General features: G+C 45.4%; 14 protein-coding genes and 1 non-coding gene across 15 annotated transcripts; 9 read left to right on the top strand and 6 right to left on the bottom strand.

Moving 5' to 3' along the window:
• The first annotated feature begins 19 nt into the window (after window positions 1-19).
• CANTADRAFT_268618 (uncharacterized protein) lies at window positions 20-662 on the top strand. The gene has a single exon (XM_020207912.1). The coding sequence runs from the start codon at window positions 162-164 to the stop codon at window positions 504-506; it is 345 nt and encodes a 114-aa protein (XP_020063669.1). The 5' UTR covers window positions 20-161; the 3' UTR covers window positions 507-662.
• On the top strand, window positions 663-1,442 carry CANTADRAFT_268619 (uncharacterized protein). Its single transcript, XM_020207913.1, has one exon. It carries the CDS (start codon window positions 819-821, stop codon window positions 1,224-1,226), a length of 408 nt encoding a protein of 135 aa, XP_020063668.1. The 5' UTR covers window positions 663-818; the 3' UTR covers window positions 1,227-1,442.
• On the top strand, window positions 1,013-2,075 carry CANTADRAFT_26597 (uncharacterized protein). The gene has a single exon (XM_020207810.1). The coding sequence runs from the start codon at window positions 1,378-1,380 to the stop codon at window positions 1,627-1,629; it is 252 nt and encodes an 83-aa protein (XP_020063667.1). The 5' UTR covers window positions 1,013-1,377; the 3' UTR covers window positions 1,630-2,075.
• A 3,057-nt stretch (window positions 2,076-5,132) lies between these two features.
• CANTADRAFT_t172 lies at window positions 5,133-5,204 on the top strand. Its single transcript has one exon. It is a non-coding gene; the product is annotated as a tRNA-His (tRNA).
• Window positions 5,205-5,351: 147 nt separating this feature from the next.
• Window positions 5,352-5,637, top strand: CANTADRAFT_53426 (uncharacterized protein; the record flags this gene model as incomplete). The annotated part of the gene is made up of 2 exons (XM_020210203.1): window positions 5,352-5,391; window positions 5,444-5,637. The coding sequence occupies 2 exons, from the start codon at window positions 5,352-5,354 to the stop codon at window positions 5,635-5,637; spliced, it is 234 nt and encodes a 77-aa protein (XP_020063666.1).
• A 609-nt stretch (window positions 5,638-6,246) lies between these two features.
• On the top strand, window positions 6,247-6,855 carry CANTADRAFT_90865 (uncharacterized protein; the record flags this gene model as incomplete). Its single annotated transcript, XM_020211746.1, has 2 exons — window positions 6,247-6,274; window positions 6,623-6,855. The coding sequence occupies 2 exons, from the start codon at window positions 6,247-6,249 to the stop codon at window positions 6,853-6,855; spliced, it is 261 nt and encodes an 86-aa protein (XP_020063665.1).
• Window positions 6,856-7,856: 1,001 nt separating this feature from the next.
• CUE5 (ubiquitin-binding protein) lies at window positions 7,857-8,822 on the top strand (the record flags this gene model as incomplete). Its single annotated transcript, XM_020208891.2, has 1 exon — window positions 7,857-8,822. A coding segment is annotated over one exon (966 nt), but the record flags the coding sequence as incomplete, so codon positions are not given.
• Window positions 8,823-9,101: 279 nt separating this feature from the next.
• CANTADRAFT_6906 (uncharacterized protein) lies at window positions 9,102-9,944 on the bottom strand (the record flags this gene model as incomplete). Its single annotated transcript, XM_020211004.1, has 1 exon — window positions 9,102-9,944. One exon carries the CDS (start codon window positions 9,942-9,944, stop codon window positions 9,102-9,104), a length of 843 nt encoding a protein of 280 aa, XP_020063663.1.
• A 261-nt stretch (window positions 9,945-10,205) lies between these two features.
• Window positions 10,206-10,997, top strand: CANTADRAFT_268430 (uncharacterized protein). The gene is made up of 2 exons (XM_020207908.1): window positions 10,206-10,581; window positions 10,607-10,997. The coding sequence occupies exons 1-2, from the start codon at window positions 10,466-10,468 to the stop codon at window positions 10,941-10,943; spliced, it is 453 nt and encodes a 150-aa protein (XP_020063662.1). The 5' UTR covers window positions 10,206-10,465; the 3' UTR covers window positions 10,944-10,997.
• A 54-nt stretch (window positions 10,998-11,051) lies between these two features.
• Window positions 11,052-12,170, bottom strand: CANTADRAFT_6905 (uncharacterized protein; the record flags this gene model as incomplete). The annotated part of the gene is made up of 1 exon (XM_020211002.1): window positions 11,052-12,170. One exon carries the CDS (start codon window positions 12,168-12,170, stop codon window positions 11,052-11,054), a length of 1,119 nt encoding a protein of 372 aa, XP_020063661.1.
• A 1,002-nt stretch (window positions 12,171-13,172) lies between these two features.
• Window positions 13,173-13,652, bottom strand: CANTADRAFT_6904 (uncharacterized protein; the record flags this gene model as incomplete). The annotated part of the gene is made up of 1 exon (XM_020211001.1): window positions 13,173-13,652. One exon carries the CDS (start codon window positions 13,650-13,652, stop codon window positions 13,173-13,175), a length of 480 nt encoding a protein of 159 aa, XP_020063660.1.
• A 392-nt stretch (window positions 13,653-14,044) lies between these two features.
• CANTADRAFT_52640 (DNA-directed RNA polymerase III subunit) lies at window positions 14,045-14,635 on the top strand (the record flags this gene model as incomplete). Its single annotated transcript, XM_020210107.1, has 1 exon — window positions 14,045-14,635. The coding sequence occupies one exon, from the start codon at window positions 14,045-14,047 to the stop codon at window positions 14,633-14,635; it is 591 nt and encodes a 196-aa protein (XP_020063659.1).
• A 912-nt stretch (window positions 14,636-15,547) lies between these two features.
• RPT1 (proteasome regulatory particle base subunit) lies at window positions 15,548-16,888 on the bottom strand (the record flags this gene model as incomplete). Its single annotated transcript, XM_020210156.1, has 1 exon — window positions 15,548-16,888. The coding sequence occupies one exon, from the start codon at window positions 16,886-16,888 to the stop codon at window positions 15,548-15,550; it is 1,341 nt and encodes a 446-aa protein (XP_020063658.1).
• Window positions 16,889-17,286: 398 nt separating this feature from the next.
• CANTADRAFT_90857 (sugar porter family MFS transporter) lies at window positions 17,287-19,526 on the bottom strand (the record flags this gene model as incomplete). The annotated part of the gene is made up of 3 exons (XM_020211745.1): window positions 17,287-17,323; window positions 17,507-17,522; window positions 17,963-19,526. The coding sequence occupies 3 exons, from the start codon at window positions 19,524-19,526 to the stop codon at window positions 17,287-17,289; spliced, it is 1,617 nt and encodes a 538-aa protein (XP_020063657.1).
• Window positions 19,527-20,869: 1,343 nt separating this feature from the next.
• CANTADRAFT_29628 (Zn(II)2Cys6 transcription factor) lies at window positions 20,870-22,837 on the bottom strand (the record flags this gene model as incomplete). Its single annotated transcript, XM_020208302.1, has 3 exons — window positions 20,870-22,282; window positions 22,325-22,571; window positions 22,671-22,837. Coding segments are annotated over 3 exons (1,827 nt in total), but the record flags the coding sequence as incomplete, so codon positions are not given.
• Window positions 22,838-22,883: the final 46 nt, after the last annotated feature.

Below are 22,883 nucleotides of genomic sequence, written 5' to 3'. Positions count from 1 at the left end.
AAACGAAACTTCTAACCATCTTGAGGGAGGGCCGGTACAAATTTAAAAGAGGTAGCATTGGTCGAATCAGATTGTACAACAAAACAAGTCCAGTTATGAATCTCCTGAACGCACATTTAATCGGTTAGATATCTGGCTAACGGTTCCCTCAATCCGTTCGGATGTTTCTCATCTCAATGTACCTCTCCGAACCGAGAATTCGCGATTATGTACCAAGTAGTGGGCTGGCAAACAACCCTGAGTCTAACAAAGACAGTGGTATTTTTACGGAAGGTTTTGTTTGTCTGCATATGCACCTCACGGTTTTAGCGCTTACACATATGTCTTATTGCGCTGCATATATCTTTAATGTAAGAGTTCGTAACACTGACTCCAATCGACGCCTTGACGTATATCCAGGCGCAAAAAATAGAGGAGAGCCAAGAGATGACAATCTGTCCAATCCGTCCTCACTAAAGATGAACTCATTCCGCTTGGATGTGTCCCAACCGTCCTCGTCACCATGAATGCTACGTACATGACTCTCTTGGTGTGGGGGCGCATACCTCCGCCGCATTTAAACTCTAACAACTATTGTTCTCGATTGGAGTGTAAGCAAGGTCTGCCTCGTAGGAAAAGTGACATTATTATCTTCAGGCTTCAAGTACGCGTCATCCCTGCTGACTTGGAGCTCCATTTACGAACGTTCAGGAGTGTTAATTTAGATCTTTAGCCTCCATGCTGACGAATGTAAGCCTTATGCTCTTAGACGTTAATTTCACAGCAATAATTACATAATAAGGTTTGATACAGGCTTAGTCGCCAATGTTGCCAGCAAGATGGATTGGTTCCGATTAATCTTGCTTCAGAGAAAGTTGTTCCGGTGCCTTAAAAAGTGTTGGAAAGTTGAGGTTTTGTGTCCAAAGCACTCAAGAGTACGCAAGACGTACAGAAAAGTGCTGTACTTCCAGCACGTTGGCCAGCACGTTGCCAGAGCCACCGTGCAGAATAATATACAAGCGAATGGGCCATTCTTCCTAGCTTCCTATGTTCCCATCTCTTCCAGGCTAAGAGGAACAACCCATATTGTTCTCCTTCCGAAGTCTTCGCACGCCTCCACTCCAATACACATTATTGAGGAACGGACAATTCGGAAAGATTCCATGCTTACCCGACATGCGTCTTTTGATTCTAGAATTTTATTGTTGTACATGAACCGAGTCAAGACTAGGGCGGATACATATTGACATCCTTACTCTGTGAGCCAAGGCAGTGGAGACTAGTAGGTCCTCCACGACTGTGTAGCGAATTAGCTTAGCATTCTTACAGAATGTGTAAGTGGGATACGGTCAGCACACTTTGTATGTGCAGTCGATGAGGGGTCCTTTTCCCTTGACGATGTGGAAAATCCCCTACCAGAGTGCCCCAAGGAAAAATTTTGATGTCCCAACAATTCTAGGCCCACAAGAGGTAAGCGTTTGGGGGCGCCTGGGCAAGCGAACACCAGCTGCAGATCTGAAACTCGATATAATCTCAAACTCAGATCTAGCAATCGTCAACGAACGGGGCCTTACATTACCACCAATAGCCGACTACAAACGCCTTATATGTTGGGCTATCCGGCGTCAAAACGCCCCAAGATTCTTATGAGTTGATTTTATGCGACACCCAGGTTAAAGATGCTTGAAGGTACACACATACATCGAAAGGGATTCTGCGGCATAGGTTCAGAAGAAGCATGCAGCTGCAGTGTCTTACTTCAGATTGTTCAGAAAATATTCGGGGCCCTTCCGGGTACTTCTTGTCCCCACATACACCTTCGTATCATCACCCTCAGCACGGACCCCCTCATTAGAGTGTAGGATGGCGAGAGGCGATCTAAGGGTAGTCATGCATCTTGATCCTCATCTGATGAAATCTACCTATAAAGTTGCCTCGGGGCGTAAGTATGCATAGGCTCTTAAATTCGTCGCTTCGGTTCGGCCAAATCGGGCTACACCCGAGCAACTAAATTTCAAGCTTTTCTATTCCAATGAACTGGACAGTTCTTGGTACTATATCTAATATGAAATGCACTGCCTTCTTCTAATGTCTTCACTATAGAAAATATGTGTTTATTATAATGCGACTTCTTACTGGGAGTGAGAAAAAGTGCGGTTGCGAGCAATCGCATTAGATACATATTAGTCTTCTTTGCATGACATTAAATAGCGAGGCTAGATTTTTGGGGTCCACGTCAAATCACCTCAGCAAAAACCAGCGGGGCTCGCGGTAAGTTTATGCAGACACTTTTTTCATGCGATGCATGTTTCGGGCCACTAGACTACAGTAGGCAAAATATGCATCAAAGACCATCTTTTATGAAACGCACAATAAGTCTCTCCTAGATTGTTTTCAAGAATCATTCGATCGTCGTCCAAGCACCATGTGAAAATGACGGGTACACAAAAACAACAATAAATTTAATGCGCTTTTTTAACCATGCATCCTCACATCGATGTTACATACTTGTTTCTTGTATCCCAACTACCCCTCATCCTATAACATTGATCTGAAACAGATTTCGGCCGAAGCCACACATTTTCTCACTCCAACTTTTTGAGACTTGGCTGATGACGCACCAACCAATTCGTATCGCTTGCGTAAATATCTGGAACGATCTTGATGACGCACTATCTGTGGAGTGACGTTCAAGTCTCAGATTATTTCTAGCGACTGCACTATCTACCAGACGTACTGTTACATCTTTACTTCATATGCTTACTAGATGGAACTGACGCAAATAGTACTAGGGATGGCGCCCCCACGCTTTTATTTGTAGGGGCCAATACTTTTAACGCCTCTTTAAGTTCTTGTACAGTGTTTACTATTGGGCACTGGGAGGAAAGGAAAAAAAAAAGAAAAAACGCCGAAAAAAGTTCCGTATAGCTGGTAGTAAACAACCCTACACGCTACGCTTCCCTCAACGGTCATACCATGGGACACAGATCCCGAAGTGACCATCTGGAATGCTGCCTATTTTTAGTTTACGGCACTTCGCCTCGTCAATAATGGCATAAGTACGTTGATGGTGCACGATCATTTGTGCAGTCGGATCGGAAAGCTCAAGATAGCCAAGAAAGTTTCTCCGGCCGCGTGGCTAATTGCTAACTTTTTGGTCGGTGTGTACATCTCTTTTAGTGGAGATGAAAAAAATCTGAAGCCTCATCGCTAAAAAATGCGATTTGGAGAGTGGGTGCAAAATCATCGCCCGTTTACGGAAAACCTACAGGGTCCAATTTCATTTGAGGATACAGTAGGTAGATTCTGTCACAATGTAGCTCCAGCATATACGGTCAAATGATCTTGGTCAGTGCTCTTGTGGATCTATAAATATCTTTCAAACTAATTCTCTTGGGATGAATCTAGAACTAAGCCCAATAACCCAGAGCCCTGGGTAGTTCAGACATTAATCTCAAGAAAGACCAGAGTCGATACTAGTTGAAGTTGGCTGCAGCTGTTTGTACCAGTCATTGCATATTGGCGTATCTATTTCATGTTCTGTTAGCTAAATATAGTAAAGCTGTGCCTCTATATGCCCTGACTTTTGTAAAGTCAGGAAGCGAAGCGGAAAGCGATACAATTTTTTGCTTGCCCGCAAGTCCTAAAACCTGTAACTTTTAGATAGTAGTCTCATAATCTTCTCTTATTTTAGCATGCCATGCTAGTGCAAGCCCATGATGGGGGTGATCTTCTCTTTTGAGTTTTTAGCGAGTTGGATTCAATTTTGACCTCTAACACTTAACTTTTCAAAAGACAAGATAAGCACTCAATTAACAGTTCCTGTAAAGAACAACACATTCAGAATAAAAATTATTGGTATCCTTTCTAGAGTGGATTACTATTTGGGATGGAAATGTTTTACCTCGACTATTAGTTGTTGAATTTTCTTACGACCAAGCATTCAATGAAAGGCACACAACAAAATTGAAACTAAATGTAAGAATAATTCTTCCATCGATCAACAATAAGTGGATTGTGATGCGGTAGGAAATTGCAACTTATTACTGTTAAAACACTTGAGCAGCTGATTAATATAGTCAAAATCGATGAAGGACACAAGAATGTACTAATGGGAGAGAAAAATAGAATTTTGAAAACAAACAATTTTTCCTTCAATAAACATATGTATATATTTTGGGAGGTGAAAACTACAATGTGGGTATAGATTTGCTGAACCAGGGCAAATCAACAGTGATAGATAAATGGTCTATGAAAAACTTCATTATCGGTAAGAAGATATGTGAAGAAGTGTGGTCCAATTCAATGGGCACTTAATCAGTTACCACGGTACGAAATATCGGTATATGATAGCTTTGACCTTTATCACTTACCTACATTATGCACAATATTTTGTTAGACATTTTCCAGATTCAATTGAACACCTATTTTCACTCTCACTTTTTTTCTTTCAGCAGTTTTCTCTTTGGTACAAAGATCATTAACAAAAATTCCTATTAGTCTAATAAATGACTTCAAGAGTAGAGGCTTCTGCCGTATACTCGCTAGGTGTATTATCAGCATGAAATCAATGAAGTTACGCTACTGTTTTCATAAACTTTGAATTTGTTGCAACCTACAAGTAATCAGCTACCCCAACTTGAAACAGATATGGTGTTCATAGTTTTTATTTAAATTATTTAGAGCTGTTATGCGTACTTTGTTTCAAGCGATCCGCGTGGTGGGGATTAGACGAGTAATGTTTTTATTGGCATGATTTTGATGGTATACAACAACGCCATTACGTCCAAAATTTGCAGAAATACATATTAATAACTCTAATAATTGTGAAAACATTGAATTACTTGCAATAATCTACTAATAATCTACTAATAATCTCTATTTATATCTTACTAGAGACTAAAATAAAACTATACTTTTTGATTCCATTAATTTATTCAGAAATTCAAGTATTTTATAGAAAAACATCTATTAGGTATTTAACAATTAAGATAGGAGATAAACTATAAGAGAAATTAATTTAATGAAGATTCAACTGACGTAACAGTCCAAAAAGTCAAATTTAATGGAGTTGGAGTGGTAGAGATTGTTGCTTACATAAGCAGATATTTTATGGTGATATTCAATTTCAACTTTGGAAACTCAACCAAAGAGCCGGTCTCGTATAGTGGTTAGTACAGTTCGTTGTGGCCGAACAAACCCAGGTTCGATTCCTGGGACCGGCAGAAATTTTTTGTTCTCTAGAAGCGTGTGATTACGTAATGACTGACCAAGCTCGACCTTGAAAAAAATTACCAATGATATTCACCCAATTAAACATCCATCTATACTTCTAGACCAAGGATCCAATAAACCCTTCATACACACAAGCAATGACTGCTCACTCAGAAGCTTACGAATACCCACCAATCCGTAAGTACTGAAGCTTCAGATTTTGGGATCAACAGCAATACTAACCTTCCAGCTTCACAACAAGAATTAGACACCCATGATGTCCCATTCTTCCACAGAGACAAATGTGCCGCTCATTTGATCAACTACTACAAGTGTCTTGACAAGGGTACCTCGTTCTGCAGCGCCACCAAGGATGAATTCTACAAGTGTCAATACATTGCATTGAAAGAGAGACTTGAGAGTCACAAGAAGGCGACCCAATAAACCACCACTAGCGTGGTATCAGTACAGTAAGCCCAATGTTGTCTTGTATTGCAGGTCCAGATTCATCGGTGATATGAGGGCAACAGGATGTACTGTTAATCGAACAGTCCCTGGGCTGACCACGCAATAACTAGGCTATATGTTAAGTATCAAAGTCCACTGGGCCAACGCACATACGTATTGAGGTGTCTGATGCAATTTGTCCACTGTGGTACCTTTTTGGAGCATATCCAACAAACAATCGAGTTGAAGGAGAAAAGCAAACCTGCGGGATATGCGCCTGCGATTCGATCTACAATCTTATTACCACCATTATCGGCCTTGGACGTGGCTTCTGTTTTGATATTTATTCACTTATTTCTCGTTCACCATTTAATCCAAAAACTTGCATCACAACACACGAACCCCGATCTTTGTACGCCTGAGAGGGTGCCCCGTATAGCGTTGCCGTTTCAAAGGCACTTCAGCGCCTGTAGCCTTGCTCTTGTTCTTTCTACTTGATGTCACTGTTCATGGCATTTCGTTCCTGCACATGGACATTAGTATGGGCGTAATTCTATTGGACCAGAAAAAATGAAAACTGAACCATTTACGATAGGAAAGACCAAGATGTCCGTCACCGAATTCCCACCACTTCGTAAGTATCAGACGACTCCAGTAGCTGCTGTTCCAAGATAGATTTACCATGAAACGAAACGCTGAATTGCAAAAACGGCAAGAGGAAAGACGAGGAAAGAGAATAGGGTGAATGATTCCAACAATTCCAGACCACAAGTCGAAGTGCTTGACACTATGAATAGAGCGTCACAGACGTTTCACGAGAAGGAAATGCCAAGTGGGGGCAGTCGTGGACGTTCTCGAGTCTGGGTGTTAGAGTGAGATATCATATTGGAACAGAATGAAGAAATGACCAACAAGAACGTTCCAGCGTGGTTCTTGCACCTTGCAATGCAGCTGAAGTGACAAAGACAATACTAACATGTAGTTTCCGAGGAAGATTTGCAAAAATACAAGGTTCCATTGCGTTGGAGAGATCGTTGTGCTGCCTACTTTGCTCTCTACCACACATGTCTTATAAGACAAACCGCCAACTCGTCTGTGGATTGCAAGCATGACAAGCACGCCTGGGAAGAGTGTCAAAACTTGGATTTCATAAGAAGACAAAAGGAGTTGAAGGAAGCCAAGGAAAAGAGAAGAGCCGAATTGAACGAATCATAATTCCTGACGATGTCAGTGTCATCATAGAGTCGATAGTGTCGACCACATCATTTCCGCGAGGAATCTGGGCTCAGGCCTAGTGGGCATGTATAGTATAGAGTAATACAAGATACTCTTTCGAGGTGTAGAGGGATGTTGCAGTAACGGCAGCGTAGTGCTAGGGACGTCATGGAAACATCCTCAACAGTGAATGAAGAGAAGTTCAGGTAGGGTGAATAGAGAATTACAGATGGGAGTAGGGAAGGCTTCCAGCGAACTGCGTTCGACCATTCATGGGATGGAAAGTTCTACAATGTTCATCGACCGTCCGTCGACTGATGATCGATCTCATCTACTCTATTTCGTCGTTTTCCAATTCCTACTTCTCGTCGATCATGTACAAGTCTACTTCATCTTCCTTGTCGGAGAAGGCGACTGTTCATCGACTCACTATCGACTCATCTACTGTCAATCATCTCTTCTGACGCCAGATATGGCCTCATTCAACGATCATCAACTCTCCTTCCACCTACTCTCCAGACACCTTTGCATCAACTCTTTTCTCTAATCGACACTCCCCCATCGACGCCTACGACTGTAAGAACAACCACCTGTGTTAGACCAAAGGCCCAACGCTCGGCAGCCGTGCTGTTCTATCTGCCTCCGCTGTCCAAACTCCGTACCAATAGGTCCTGGTACGAAGCTCTAGCTATTCTTCGGAGTAATCTATTTTCTATCTGAAGAGAAAAGAGTGGCCATCGCCGCCTTTTTATAGTGGCGGAAGTCACGTGCCTCGCCACCCGTGCCCCCCCACAGTAAATGCTCGCGCCAAAGGAGTGACAACTAACCCTAATTGCTCCTGTTACTCCTCCACCATGTCCAAGAACACATCCAAGCAAGAGCCATTGAAGGTCGTCAGCGGCGAGCCTGTCGAGCTCGACCAATCACAGTCCTCTGCCGACGACAAAAAGGACCAAGTGCAACAACCCTCCGACAAAGACACCAAGGCGGCTAATACCGACAAGGACAACAAGGCGGCTAATCCTGCCAAAGACACCAAGGAATCGCCCATTGAGGAGGTCTCGTTGAACGATGACAAGGACGCAGAGGCAAAGCCTCCAGCACAGCCACCCAGACCGGTGGATCCTCTCACGCAAGTCACCAACGACTTGAAGGACGCCTTCCCCAACATTGAAGACAAGTTGATCACTGCGGTGTTGATTGCGTCGCAGGGAAGCGTGGACCCAGCTTTCAACGCGTTGTTGTACATTTCGGACCCCTCGTTCAAGCCAGAGATCCCAGCACCAGTGGTGCCCAGCAACAAGGCAGCAGGAAAGAAGTCGGTGGCGTTCTCGGAGCACGCTCTCACCGACGACGAGTTGTTGGCCAGAAAGTTGCAGAAGGAGTTCGAGCTCGAGGATGAGAGAAGAAGAAGACGCCACGCTGAGAAGAAGAGAAACGCCCAGCGCGGGTCCCAAAACCAGCCCCAGAGAAACCCTGATGATAGCCCCGACGAGTTTGAACAGATAAAGGAGACATTCACCCAGGGGCTCGAGGAAGCTCGCACCACCTTGAACAGCTGGGTCAGTGGAATAGCTAAGAAGTTTGACGGCAACGATGACGAGTACCAGGAGAAGCCCAAGCAGAACACCAAGTTATTCGGTGCGTTGGGTGGATCGTCATTCAATTCCAACAACAAGAGACAGAACGCCAGATTCGACGAGGATCCTGAGATTCTCTCGCACGACTTCCACAACAGAATCAGTTTGACTGATAACGACAAGGAAGAATTGCCAGCATTGCCAAACAGAAACAAAGAACAAAGTGACAAGGGTACCGGGGCTGGGCCAGGATCCAAACCTTTGCCAGCTGTAGGCAAGAAGTGGCAACCATTGAATTCGGACGTTCCAGCCAACTCAGATGCCTTTTTGGTCACCGACAGTGAAGATGAGGACACTGGGGTTGCCAACTACAACACCAAGAAGTGAATTATTCATTAGCTTTCTTATCCAAATGTTTATTTTTATAAAGTTGGTTGAGAAGAAAGAATGAATCTATATACATATAAACGGGTGTAGAAGAACTAGAGGTACTGGTATGTGGATTTTATATGATGTAGATAAGAGGAAAGGCAAACAAGCAGCAAAAACAAGAACTAGAACGAAAAAGCAAGTGAATGATGGTCGTATCATAAACTTCGTGCGAAGGGCATGCTCGAAAAGTGAAATATCGTTACCTTCAGATTCTGAGCAGGATCCAAAAGGGCATTAGATTTTGTCGAAGAGACGGAGGGATTTATACAACGAGTCCGGTTTGTCTGAGCAGCTCAACTCTTTCTTGAAGTCTGCAGACACCTGGCCCAAGCCGGAGTGGTATTTTGCCCAGTCCACGGTTGGGGCCTTCAACACCTTGTTGGGCTTGGGAAGGTCCAATTCGTTGTTGACCAACTTCATGAAGAAGTTGATGATTTCCGTCTTGTCGTTGTTCTTCATGTGGAACTCCTGGAGCTGTGCGAGTTGGGCCATTTCTCCGGTTATCTTTTCTTTGTTGGAGTTGAGCAACCGCAACGACGACGTGAGCGAGATGTAGTCGGTGTTGGTGTCGAGGTTGGCGTGGTGGCTGGTGTTGGAGGATTTTTCGTCATTATTACTGGTGTCGTTAATTGGAGAGCTGGCAGGAGGGGTGGTGCATGCTGTGGAGGTGCCAGGAGATGGTGAGGGATCGTTTTTGGGGTATGCGTGCTCATCGTCATCGTCGTCGTCCTCGTCTTTGGGTGTGAGGAGGGGTGAGTTTTCCACGGGACCCTCGTAGTGCTGGAGGTGGTGCAGAAGCGGATGGAGATGCTCGTGCTGTGGGGACATCTCGGTGGGAGAGGGCGACCTCTGCTGGTGTGGAGGCGACAGAGGAGCCGTGACGCGGTGGAGATGGTGGCCCAGGCGGGGCTCGTCTGCTGGCGACACGTACACCGTGTTGGATAAGCCCTTGAACGTGACCTTGAGCTTCTTGTGGTGGGCTCTGTCTTTGGCCAAGATGGACGCAGGGTCTTTCTTGTCCACTTCGTCGTGCTTGCGCTTCTGGTGAAATTTGACGTCTCTGAGGTTGGCAGCCATGGTGGAAGGGATGGAACGATGGAAAGGGAATGGAAAGGAAAAGGATTAGCTCACTGACTTTGCTGGAGTTGTTGGCTTTACTTCGCAGGCTTTGTTGGGCTTTATTTTGCTGGCTTTGTTGGCTATACTTTGCTGGCTTTGTTGGCTTTACTTAGCTGACTTCTGACTTCTGAGTCTGACTTGGATTCTGTCTTCTTAATTGACTTCTGACTCGACGTCTGACTTGACTCTGCAGTTCCCTCTGCTGACGTAGCTTGAACGGTCGGTTTTTGTTCACCAGCTAGTTTGATGAAATTTACAGCAACTATAACGCGGGTGGCAAATGACAATTACCGGAGCGTTATCGGGGTTTTATGGGCAGAATTTGGGCCAGGCACGTGTGGGATGAATGCCGATGGGATGGCGAGTTGTGGAAGGTGGTCGCTAAAAGAAAAGGTAGCGGAAAGGTGTGGTAGCAATCGGTGAAAGTCGTCCTCCCTGGCGAGTGAGAAGTTCCGGGGGAGGGGAGAGATTTACGGTGGATGTCGCGGTTGAGTGCGACACGCGCAATGGAGGGGGAGGAGGAGGCAGAGGAGAAGAAGGAGGAGGAGGAGGAAGAGGCGCAGTGGGGCAGGGCGAGTAGTGGTCCCAGGCTTAGGTGGTGGTAGGGTGGCAGTGTAGAGGCGGTGGAGAGACAACCGAGAGGAAGTGGCCAGCTGGCATTGCCCGATAAGCGCAATAGGGGTCGCCCAAAGGGGGCGTTTCAAAACACGCGACACGCACGTGACATATGAACACGTGATAAGGCTGGTGGCGGGGACGCGGCGGCCCCCGCATGGCTCCGACTCCGAGCTGCCAGCCTCAGCATGGCACTGGCTGGCGGTGGTCCTCCCGCCTAGCCCACCAGCCTGGAGCGTGGCACGTTCCGCATGTGCCCGTCAAGCGCACACCCGTCTCGCTGTACCGAAGTCTGCAGCCCTACCTTCTTTGCGTATGCGCCACACGCATGTTGAACCTTAAGTATAATTACATGGTTGACATATACCTATATACAAGACGGCAGATCACGTGATACAGTGACAGCCCAACCTGGCCATTCTGGAACAGCCGCCACGCCTCGCTGCGCTCTCAGTGCTTCTTTCCGCCGATCTTGCCCACATTGTCCTTGTCCTTGGATCTCAACGACTTTACGTAGCTTCCAGCCACGCCAATGTCCTTCTGGAGCTCTTTGGCTCCCCACTTCCACTGGTAGAACATCCCATGCTCAGCACGCAATTGCTTCTTTTTCTTCTTGACCTCTCTGTTCATGATCCCGATCTGCTCGTCGTAGGGAATTCCTGCTTCTGCCTCAGCCAACGTCTCCTTCCCGAACAAGAAGTCAAAAACACGTCCATCGGACCAGAAAAAGCCCTTTCTGTCTACAATCCAGTTTCTGGTCCTTTTTCCGCCTCCAATGGCCTCATTCAAAACAAAGAAAAACATCGAGTTGTCAGCAGTGCCGTAGAAACCTTTTCCAGTCCAAACTCTGGCCTTGTGTCTTCTAGTCAAGTGTTCCAATGGGATGGTGATCACGGGAGTAGGACGTCCAGGGATCATAGGATAGGTGGTGAACTTGATGTGTTCGACTGGACCTGGCATGTACCACATTCGACGGATCAACCTAGTAGGAAACTTTCCCGCAAAAAACGCAGCCCCCAAAGCAATGATACTGAAGACAGAGTTCTTGGCCAACGAGAACACCCACTCTCTTTTTCTGAGGGCCTCGTTGTGTTCTTTTTCGTTTTCCTCGTAGTCCCTGTTGGCCTGGAACCACGCGAACTCCGCTAAGACCAAACCGTAGATCGTGAGAATGGTAGCAAAGCAGAAGCAGGCAAGGAAGTAAAGTCTGTGAGGCTCCGACTCGTAGATGAGTTCAGGCTGGGTCTTGCTCTTGAGGATTTGGACCACTTGACGGAATGTGTGCTTTGGCCCCACTTGAGGCACACCAGGTTTTGGCAAGAGGGTGGGAATACTTTCCTTGACGAGCGGGAAACGGGGAATTCTGTCCCTAATCTCGTTGGACTGGACATTTTCGCCTGGAATGTGCTGCTTGAGATGCTTCCATTCTCCTTCCGATGGTAAGCTCTTTTTGGGGTTGAAGTCTTGGGGCAAATTGGACTTGAGCCGCACGAACGCGGCTAAGGTATGGGGCCGAAGGGCAACACGACGGATCCCCAAGCCTATGGGTGCAACTATGAGCGGAAGCATTGTGGGCATACTGAAAATTTGATGGTTCTGATCAAGCGATATACCCGCACGTGAAAAGATGCACGTGACACATACATAGGCTTCCAACTGTAGAGATTCCAATTGTAACTTGAATGTGACTAGAGCTTCTCTAAAATGGAGTCCTAGCTGGTGGTGGATAGAAGCTACAGTCTCAAATTACAAATCTTCTGTGTATTATAAACTCATAACTTGGTGGTAGGTTAAAAATATAGCTTACTGGAAACTAGAAATAGAGTAAGCGACAGCTTGGGGAGCTGAATTGGTCCCATTTTCCGTGATCTGACTCTTAAAGAAATCAAGAAGACATCTTATGCCGTGGAATAATGCATCAAGATCATCACATTTACACTTCACACCCAAAGCATACACCTATCCTCAAGAAATTATAATGACTTCGGCTGACTCAGATAGACCTATCAAACAATGCTATTGATATTGAGCCGTGGCTGTGTCATCGAATTTAAAAACTCGCTTTTGCAAAAAATTAAAGACGGAGATCGCTTTTTCCAGAATACCAATAGATAGTCTTGGTATTAGAATCAATTTCACCTCATGCCATTAAAAGAAGTATTAACCAAGGCATCATGGCTTTGTAGACCACACAGTTTGGGTCCGTTTGCTTTCATTTAAAGAACTTCCTTACTTCAGCTTGGTGTCGAGTGGGTGGAGATATCTTTTTGGCTGATTATTATGGCTTCCAAAGATTGAAACTTGGCCTGAGTATAGCTGGAATTCTATTTGAACTGATAATTCAATATCGCTAATTCTGGAACAAATATCAACGCAGATATCCAGAAGCTTAATTAAGACATGCCACTCCGAAGATTTAGAAATTGTGGTATAATTAGTGTACTGCTTTCAACAGTCTGGCGTTCAAGACTTCAGGGTTCACACTCCCAAAGTCCTCAACTGTCTTGTTCCAAAATCAAATACTTCAGCACCATGACACAAATGTCTGCCCATTCCCTTTAATTCAATAGCTTACTTCTTTTTAACAGCCTTGATCTTGGTCTCTGCTCGCTTCAACTGCACTGGATGCAACCCGATGTACTTTCCGTTCATCTCCTTGAATGCCTTGAAGTAGTCATCGGCACTGGAAAAAGCCACGAACCCATAGCCCTTATTCTTGCCTGTCTTGTTGTCCAACGGCACCTTGACTTTGCTCATGGTGGCATACTTGCCAAAAGCACCGGCCAACAACTGGTCATTGGCATCTGGCCCAAGATTGCCCACAAACAACCTAAAATGGGCGGGGTCCCACTCCAAGAGCGAGCTATCCTCCCAAGTCTTGCCACCACCCTTTCTCTTGACGGTTTTTTCTGACGAAATAGGCACCTTGTCGGCAGGTACGATCTTGGTGGTGGGTTTGAACGAGCTGTGGAGGAATTGGGCAGCCTGTCTGCTTCCGGCTAGTCTTCTGTCGGAAGATTTGGTGGTGTTGATTTTTTTGACCCTGTTCATAATTATTAGATTAATTGGAGGTCTTGGGACGTGGACGAGACACGGTGGTCTGGATTGGGTATTCTTTCTGTCTGGAACTGTCCTTTCTCTCTGAACAGTCTTTCTTTCTAACACAGTGTCTGTAGTGACAGAAGTGTCAGAGTTCTCGCTTTTTCAGTCAGACAGTCTCGTGTAGCTGCTGGCGTTCCTGACGTCCGTGTCGTGTGTAGTGTGCCGCTTCTCCGGTGGTAGCACTCGATTATCGCCTAAAAGAGTCGTACTGTTCTCTCATCCACTTCTGTCTGTCTGAGAATGTGTCAGGCGCACCGAGCTCATCCCAAAAAGTGCACCAACCATCACCGACACTAAACTAACCACCCCACCAGAAACATCCCAACTACTCCAGCCGTTCCATGTTCATTCTATCGGAAGTCACCGACCTCGTGCGCATCCCGCCCCAGTCGTTCAACATCCCCATCCAGCACAGTCTCACCGACGAGCTCAACAAGAAGCTCGCCAACAAAGTCATCAGCAATCTCGGCTTGGTAATAACAGTATGGGACTTGCTAGACATAAAGGACGGACTCCTCAAGCCTGGAGACGGAGGCTCGTTCGTGGAGGTCAAGTTCAGGTGCATCGTGTGGAAGCCATTCATAGGCGAAGTGCTCACTGGATGGGTGTCGGAGTGCTCTCCCGAAGGCATCAAGGTGAAGTTGGAGTTTTTTGACGAGATCTTCATTCCAAAGTCATATATCTTTGAGGCCTGTGAGTTCAGGCCCGTGGAGAAGGCGTGGGTGTGGAAGCCAGACGAGGAAACTGAGTTATTTATCGATATCAACGAAAAGATCCGATTCAGGGTGGAAGAGGAGATCTTTGTCAACATCAAGCCCAAGTCGTCGCACGAGGCGCTTGGGTTGGAGGTGCCCTCCAACAGAGCGCCTCCGTACGCGTTGTTGGCGTCGTGCCAGACTGACGGGATGGGTTGTGTGTCGTGGTGGGACTGAGGATGAGTAGGTGCTATAATAAAGTAAATATTACCAGGATTGCATCAAATATACTATAAGCCAATTAGCAGGAAGATATACTGGTTCGTGCTATAATAAAGTACATTGACACTTTCTTTACCCTTATCTCCAGCTTTTTCAATTCAAGTCTTCGAGGTTTGAATCTGTACTCAATAATTCCATAGGGAAATAGCAGGAAGGATGAGTTTGTAGACTATAATAAACTGAATATGTAGTAAAGTATGCTACAGGACAAATGGCAGGAGGATATCGAATTCGTGTTGTTATATAATTACTAGAAATTATGTTCTGGAAATATGCAGTGAGACAGTATTGGGCAGAATATTCACACTTTAAAAGTCACCCTTTATGTGACAATTAATTAGAGAACATATGCTGGAACAACTCGCAATTACCATCTTAATGACAATCCATGCGAGGCCATTTTTATCCCTTTAGATTGGGTTTGTAAGTATTCAAGAATATAAGGTTAAAGAAGGTAATTCATAAGATTTGTCTACTCTCAGCTGTACTTTTATTAGGGTAGCAATAGTAACGAATTGGGCTCAATGTCTAACGTGTTGGCGCTATCAGTCCAGTCCATGGTGTTGTAATAGGAACTCTTGAGTTTATCTAGCAATTGTGAAAGAATATGCCATTAGAGCACGGAATTTCCAAATAGTCGAAGTTCCGAATCAAGATACGAATAAATCACCATGTAATACTACAGATGTCACTCAGATTGAAGTTACTACTATGCTGCCGTGAAATTTGCATATCTACGGTGAAGTTCAGAAAGAAGTCACTATTCTACCGTGGTCAATAATACTCGTATAGTATAATAACTGAATGAAATAGAATCGGTTCGTAGAAAGAAACTGGTGTCGCAGGTACGTTTCTCGTGTATTCAATTTAATTATATTGCATATACTGGCTAGTAGAGCTGAATTTCAAGTTACCCTTGATAACCTTGTCCACAGCCTTCAAGAAATCTTTTTCGTTAGCCACCTTTCTTCTGGCTCTGATGGCAAACATACCGGCCTCGGTACAAACCGATCTCAACTCGGCACCGGTGGCATTAGGACACAATCTTGAGATCAACTCCCATCTGATGTCCTTTTCACAACTCATGGTCTTGGAGTGAATACGGAAGATGTTAGCACGTCCTTCCAAGTCTGGCAACGAGAACTCCACCTTACGATCTATTCTTCCGGGTCTTAACAATGCAGGATCCAAAGTGTTTGGTCTATTAGTAGCGAACATTACCTTAATGTTACCTCTTGGATCGAAACCATCCAATTGCGTGATCAATTCCAACATGGTTCTTTGAACTTCGTTGTCACCACCAGCACCGTCGTCGAATCTAGCACCACCTATAGCATCAACTTCATCGAAGAAGATGATACAAGCCTTCTTAGTTCTGGCCATTTCGAACAATTCTCTGACCATTCTGGCACCTTCACCAACGTACTTCTGGACCAATTCCGAGCCGATCACTCTGATGAAAGTAGCATCGGTTCTATTGGCAACGGCTCTGGCACATAAGGTCTTACCGGTACCTGGTGGGCCGTAAAGCAATATACCCTTTGGTGGGTCGATACCCAATTTGACGAATCTTTCAGGCGACAACAAGGGCAATTCGACCACTTCTCTCAACTTTTCAATCTGTTCCTTGCACCCACCGACGTCGCTGTAGGTGACGTCAGGCTTTTCCTCCACCGTCATCATGGTCACGGAAGGATCGATTCTGGGAGGCAAGGGCAATTGGATCTCGTACTTCTGTCTGTCGACCCCGACTCTCATGCCTTCTTCTATGTCTGTAGGCGAAACTCTTTCGCCCAACCCCACCACGAACTTGGCGATCTGCTTTATGTTGATGACGTACTTGGACTTATTGTCTGCGTTCTGGAGAGCTCCAATCAGAGGCGTTGGGTTGGTGGCCTCAATGATCTTGGTGCACCTGGCCACCTGTAAAGGCTGTTCTTCCGACATTCTCTGCTTGTCTCCCATCACGTCCCACAAGTGGGGGGCTGCCAAGCCAGTGTCACTCTCCTTTATGCCGATGTTCTCTTTTATTCTTTCTTCAATCGTCTTCAAGTCTTTCTCGAGTTGCTTCAAAGACGCTGCGTATGGTGCTATGCCATACGTCTTCAACACTTGGATATCGCCCTCACTCAAAGGGACGATCTTCTCTGTCTTCTCGTCTTCTTCGGAGGGGGCTACGTATTTGTCCCAATCGTCTCTTGGTGGCATTGCTGGTGATGGTTGGTGTGGTTCGTTGTGGTATAGTGAGTGGCGATTTGCCTTCGATCAGTTGTGGTTGACGCGCGACCGTCGGTGCGACGTGGAGGGACGGTACGGGAGGACTTTAGGGAGGGACCTTGGGAGGGCCCTTTGAGGCGGGCGATTGGGTGGGGCTACCAGCTGCTAGCTGGGTCTACGGGGATACGGCGGTATTCTTGCTGAAGCCAGACTGATACCGGGTGAATTTTCAGCGTGGAAATAAGATGTAAATGGCGGAGTTTGGGTGATTTTTCAGGCTGGGGGACCAGAATTGAGGGTAGAATCAATGAGGGGGAAAAGAGAGCATGGACTGTAGGTCTGAGTGATAAAGGTGCTTTTTTTTCCATTTTGGAATTTTGAAAGTAAATTTACCAAATGCGTTCCACACGAAATTCAATTACCACCCTACTAAATACTTCTACCTGACCAGACGGCGACAACCACACCCCATGCCCCGGAGCCTCGAGCAGAGCGTCAAAACGCTCAGCACAAACCGGTATTCGTTTCTGGGGGCCTCAATCTAAGTGGTTACACGTGACATGATCTTTGCCGCAAAATACGATTAAGCAATTGCACCAATTTCAGCACCAGGGCAATAAATGATCTAATTAATACATCAAGAATAGAACTATGAGGAATTTTTGGATAAGTCAGTTGTGTGTGATCAAATTTTATCCATTCTTGTGAGTTAGCAGGAAAGTAATTTTGAAGAGCTCTCGAATAAGTCATAGAGTGTAGCATTAGAGTCCATCCACAGCCTAAAGGCACTACAGAACTTACTTAATGGTACGGTTTATACTGTAATATACACCTAACATCCACGAGTTGGTCGATAATTAAGGCTGGAAATTATCTCCCTCAAAAAAAACCAATTTACCAAATTAGTCAAACGTAATTCTTTATTGTAGAAATGTACTATCTATATACCCGGCACAAGCTACTGCTTGCTTTCTTCAAACAATCCATCATGACTACTCTCCTCAGCATTTGCATACTCTTGATGCTGAATATGAGCCTTTCTCTCTATGTCCTCCTTATTACTACCATCGACATGCTCCACTGGTAAATCACGAGCGATTTGAACAGCTTTCCATGGTTGCCACACTGGAGTTTGGCTGAAGATAAGATCCATCTCTTCCAAACTTCTACCTGCAGTTTCTGGCAACAAGAAGTATATACATGGGGCAATGAGCAAGTTGATGGCTGCGAAAATTGTGTAGGTGTAAGGACCAATATTCTTGAAAGCGACTGGGGTAATCATCACAACCATAAAGTTAAAGGCCCAGTTACTTGCAGTGGAGATAGCAGCACCGGTGGCTCTCATTTGCAAAGAAAGAACTTCTGGGGGAATTAACCAAGTACCTCCCAAGTACGAAACTGCAAAGAAACTGTTGAACACGAAGAGAAACACAGCTGCTGCAATACCAGCTTTGGAACCACTTCCATTGTCAGCAGCCCAAGTTGTAGCAGTCAACAAGGCCATAGTTATAGCTTGAGCAATGGCTCCCCAAAATAATAAGAATCTTCTACCCAATCTTTCGATGAAAAGCAAACCAAGCAAAGATGCCAAAAAATATTCAGTACCATTACAAGCAGCCAAAATTCTGGCATTGAATGGGGTCATATGAATGTATTGCTCAAAAATGGTACCAGCATAATAGGTGATCAAGTTGATACCACAAATTTGTTGGAACATCTGAACGGAAAAGGCCAAACACACTCTGTGGAAGTTTCTGTTGGGACCTTGCTTGAAGATCTCACTGAACTTGATATCGTCAGCTCCCTCTGCTTGTTCTCTCTTGACAAAGCTCATGATTTCATCAATTTGAGCAGTTACCATAGCATGGTCTTCTGGCAAGCCGTACAATGCTGAGAAAACAACTCTAGCATCTTGCATTCTTCCCTTCTTCAATAACCACCGTGGCGACTCTGGGAAATAAAGGGCGAGACAAACGAGGATAATGGCAAAGAAACATTGGAATGCAACTGGGAATCTCCAGGAAACACTTGAGTGGTCGCCATTACGCAAGAAGTAGAATCCAAAATCAATCCAGTATGAAATGGTAATACCGAGGGCAATAATACTACCTTCCATCATGATCAACTTACCTCTAGACTTCGCATGGGAACATTCCGATTGGTACACTGGCACCGTCGAAGTGATGAAACCAACACCCACACCAGTGACAATTCTAGCAACAATCAAATGGGCAATGGTGTATGCACACGATTGCAAAACTCCACCAACGGTGGCAATAACAGCACCAATAAACAAGATCTTGATTCTTCCAAGCTTGTCACCCAAATACATGGTCGATAATGCAGAACACATACATCCTATTTCGTAGATGGCAATGACAGCACCTTGCAAGGTTGCGTTATTGGAGGACTTCATGGCTGGAAACGTATTTTCGAACGAGGGCAAAGTCAACAAACTTCCCATAACACCTTGGTCGTAACCAAACAACAAGAAACCGACACCAGCAAAGGCAGACACGGCAAAATGAAGCTTTTTGCCTGATAATCCCAAGAAAGTATGAACTTGGGACCCTGCGGGCCTCACAATCTGGCCCTTACTGGAACTTGACGTTAAGCTGGACGATGACATCTTCCTATACCTTGCAAGGGTATCGGAGGGGAAACTCGTTCCATTTAAATAGGCTCCTGGGGGCTTCTGGACCGTCCCCACTCATGACTTGTGGATTTTGTGGAGAAACCTGTCCAAAAGGGCTGCATATCCGTGAAGCTTGTCCGAGTAATGAAGTATTTTTAGCGAGACGCGCAGACAGGGTTTTTGACGCCCGTCGGTCAGTGCCTAAATGGGGACCGAGGGGTGTACCAGGACCTGCTGGGGATGCTTGATGACTTCGTGCTATGGAAGTCAACCACCCCCGAGCTATTGACTCCAAGCTAGTTCGGGGGTTTCGTCTTCGTGGGGGAACAAGGAATGAACCCGTAAGCGCAACCGAGGGCTCTCAACGTCATATAGCAACCGTGCGGTTTTGAGTCAAAGTGGGGTACATTTTAGCCGCGTTAAAAACCGGTGTCTTACATCACAAAGTAGTTCAAATTTGACTCTGTGTTACCACTTGCTGGCATTCTTGCAGGCTTTGCACCGATGTGCCGTAACGAACACTCCGTTTAGGAAATGGGACGCGGGGCTAAATCTCTTCGTACCCCACTATGATGATCTGGGGATCCCCCACGACGCACCTCCCCGGTTATGTCATAGTTTTTTTTTACGTCATACGCCGGCTGAAGTATGGATGTTTGCTAGGAAAGGCATTCATGATCGCTATGCAACTCTCCGAGTCAGTAAGCGCTCGCTTGCTCCGTACTTTCCTAGTATTGCTAGACATCCAACAGTGGTTGGAAGCCCCAAGAAGCGTTGGCCAGATCTTTGCCGAGGATCTGGTGAAAGAAGCCATCTCATCTAAGCATCTCTAGCCAGCATGACTGCTTGCTGAAACGGCTTTTTACGCACATCGTATGGAAATAGATTTAGAAATTCAGTAGAGGATCCGTACCTCAAATCTGAAGATTTTCCTATTGTTCTTTCCCGGGACTAGCGAGCAGTAGCCGCGCAACGGGCAACAACTAGCATCGTGCCCAGACTACTGACCTCAAACATGCATTGCTATTGTTGAAGCTATTCTTAAATCGTTTACTAGCGTTGCCAGTCCTATAAAATATTATAATACATACCAGAAGAAATGTCATAATGCATCACTGCTCTTGGCAGTCCACCTATACCCTAAGAGAGTGCAAACTATCCTTCACACTCTCCACGGTCTTACCCAAAGAAACCCTTTCGTCATCTCTGCTAGTCATCACATTGAATTTCATCAATGAGACGTGTAACTCGTTCAATTCATCGGCTGCGAAACTCACGCTTTGCATCATCCTTTTCAAGGCCAGGCTTTGGGTCTCGTGTATACTTCCATTGTCATGGATGTAACGTAACAAGTTCACAATTAACTGTAAGTTACCTGTGAACTCACTCAAACGGAGACTCAAGTCCAATTTCTTCAACTGTGTCGACTCCACCATTTTGCTTAGGGAGGTCATGTTGTAGTTTATTACCTTGAAGAGCCTCTTATACCAGTATAAGGATGATCTCAAAGTGAGTTTGACGTCAAGCTTGGAATTGCTTGAGTTCGACTCGGCCTCTGTATCCGATATTATTAAGGCAAAAGAATTGGAAAGAAAATGCAACGTGAATTGATACGATTCACTTGGAGAGAGCTGATCGAGCTCAATAAGCAAGTAGTAGTAGTTCAAATTAACATATGAGGTCCAGTCTTGCAAGCTTTGGGATTGGTGGTGCAACTTGTGAATAATTGAACTAGTTGTAACCCTCCATTTTTCTAAGCTTAGAGAGATCTCTTTTAATTTCTCAGAGTCTCTGTTTGCTCCAGATAAAAATGACGTGAGTAACAAATCATGGAACTGATAGTACTTGATTTCCTGATTTATTAAGTCCAAACTTTCGTCATCCCCCTCAAAAGTATTCTGTGGTAATGGAACCCGAGTGAACTCAGCAGCTGGAAACTGACTAGGACGCATGAGTTGCAAACTCAATTCTTTGTCCAAGTTATGAACTGACCAAAAGATCCTCTGTAAATGAATGGTGTCAATTTTGGATGATAATTCTGAAGGCTTGTACAATTCCAACTGAACGACTAGACGATTCAAAATACCCAATAGTCCCCAGCATAATTCATTGTTAAAAGAACTTATACTGTATATGGTTAATAACAATAAAAGGTCCATATTTTCTATGATTTCCTCGGTGGATGCATTAAATAAGTTGAGATCTAACACTTCGATTGTAGATTCAACGTTCTTTTCATTGAAGTAGAGCGGGAAGAGCTTTTCCCTTTTGGCTAGATCAGATTGCAGATCAAATGTTAAGCAGCCAATACTCATTAATAAATAAATATCGATGTTCACAATTGCTTCTTTCTTAAAGTCGATAGACTTGAGCCTAGTCAAAAACTTGTTCTTATCGATAAATGGGTACTTGGAGGAGTAGTTTTCGAAGTAGTTGAGGGCAAAAATCAATGGTAGGTCTTCATTTGGCAACGGTTTCATCGTGATAAACTCCTCCTTCAAATTCGCAGGAGAAGAGGTTGTGGAGAGGGATTTGGTCATGATCTTTTGTGCCAAGGGGACCTCAGGCGAGTCCCTGGCTCGTCTTGCACTGCTGGATAATTCAGCTGTGGTGATTTTCTTGATTGGACGACGGGTGTTGGTGCTAGTGAGGTTTGATGGTTCTTTTTTCATTGCATCCTCGTAGAGCTCGTTCGCAAGCATCGACGACACCGACACCAACTTGTGGGCTACCACGACGTCTTTGTTCTCCTGGGGTGGCTCTTTGTTGCTCTCACCAACAACGTGGAACACCTGCGAGCCGTCCTCCTTCGAGATGCCGGTGCTCAACACGCCTTCGCCGTTCAACTTGGGCGCAGAGCCTCTCTTTCTTCTCTTGTTGCTGCGTACCACGTACTCACACTCGGCTCCTGTTTTCAGGCAGTTTTTGCACTTGGGGTACTCTCTCAGGCACTTTTTCTTCAAACGGTAGCAACGGTTGCAGTTGTTTCTATGGTGGGTCTCGGGAAACTCGATGGGGTGCTTCTGTTTGCCAGACTCGCTGATAATCACGGGCTGTGGCCACGATGAGTCCGAGCTGACGCTGCTTCTGGTACCGTCTTCGGCACCCTCAGTGTCCTCTGGCTCCTGTAGCTTGGACTCGCCATCCTCTTCGGCTGGCTCGCTCCGTTTCAACAGGTCTCGGACGCTGGACTGCTTCAGCTGGACGGTGGTGGTGGTGGTGTTGGACGAGGGCAGCATGCTGTTGAGGCGAAACTTGCTTGCCACGGTTCCGTTGCCCATCAGCTTGCGGTAGTAGAAGTCCATGGTGGGTGTGCGGACGCTGGCGGCCTGAATCTGTTATATAAGGCTG

The sequence above is a fragment of the Suhomyces tanzawaensis genome (assembly GCF_001661415.1).
Source record: "Suhomyces tanzawaensis NRRL Y-17324 unplaced genomic scaffold CANTAscaffold_5, whole genome shotgun sequence".
NCBI classification, from domain to species: Eukaryota; Fungi; Ascomycota; class Pichiomycetes; order Serinales; family Debaryomycetaceae; genus Suhomyces; species Suhomyces tanzawaensis.
This window is presented reverse-complemented; position numbering and strand designations above follow the sequence as displayed.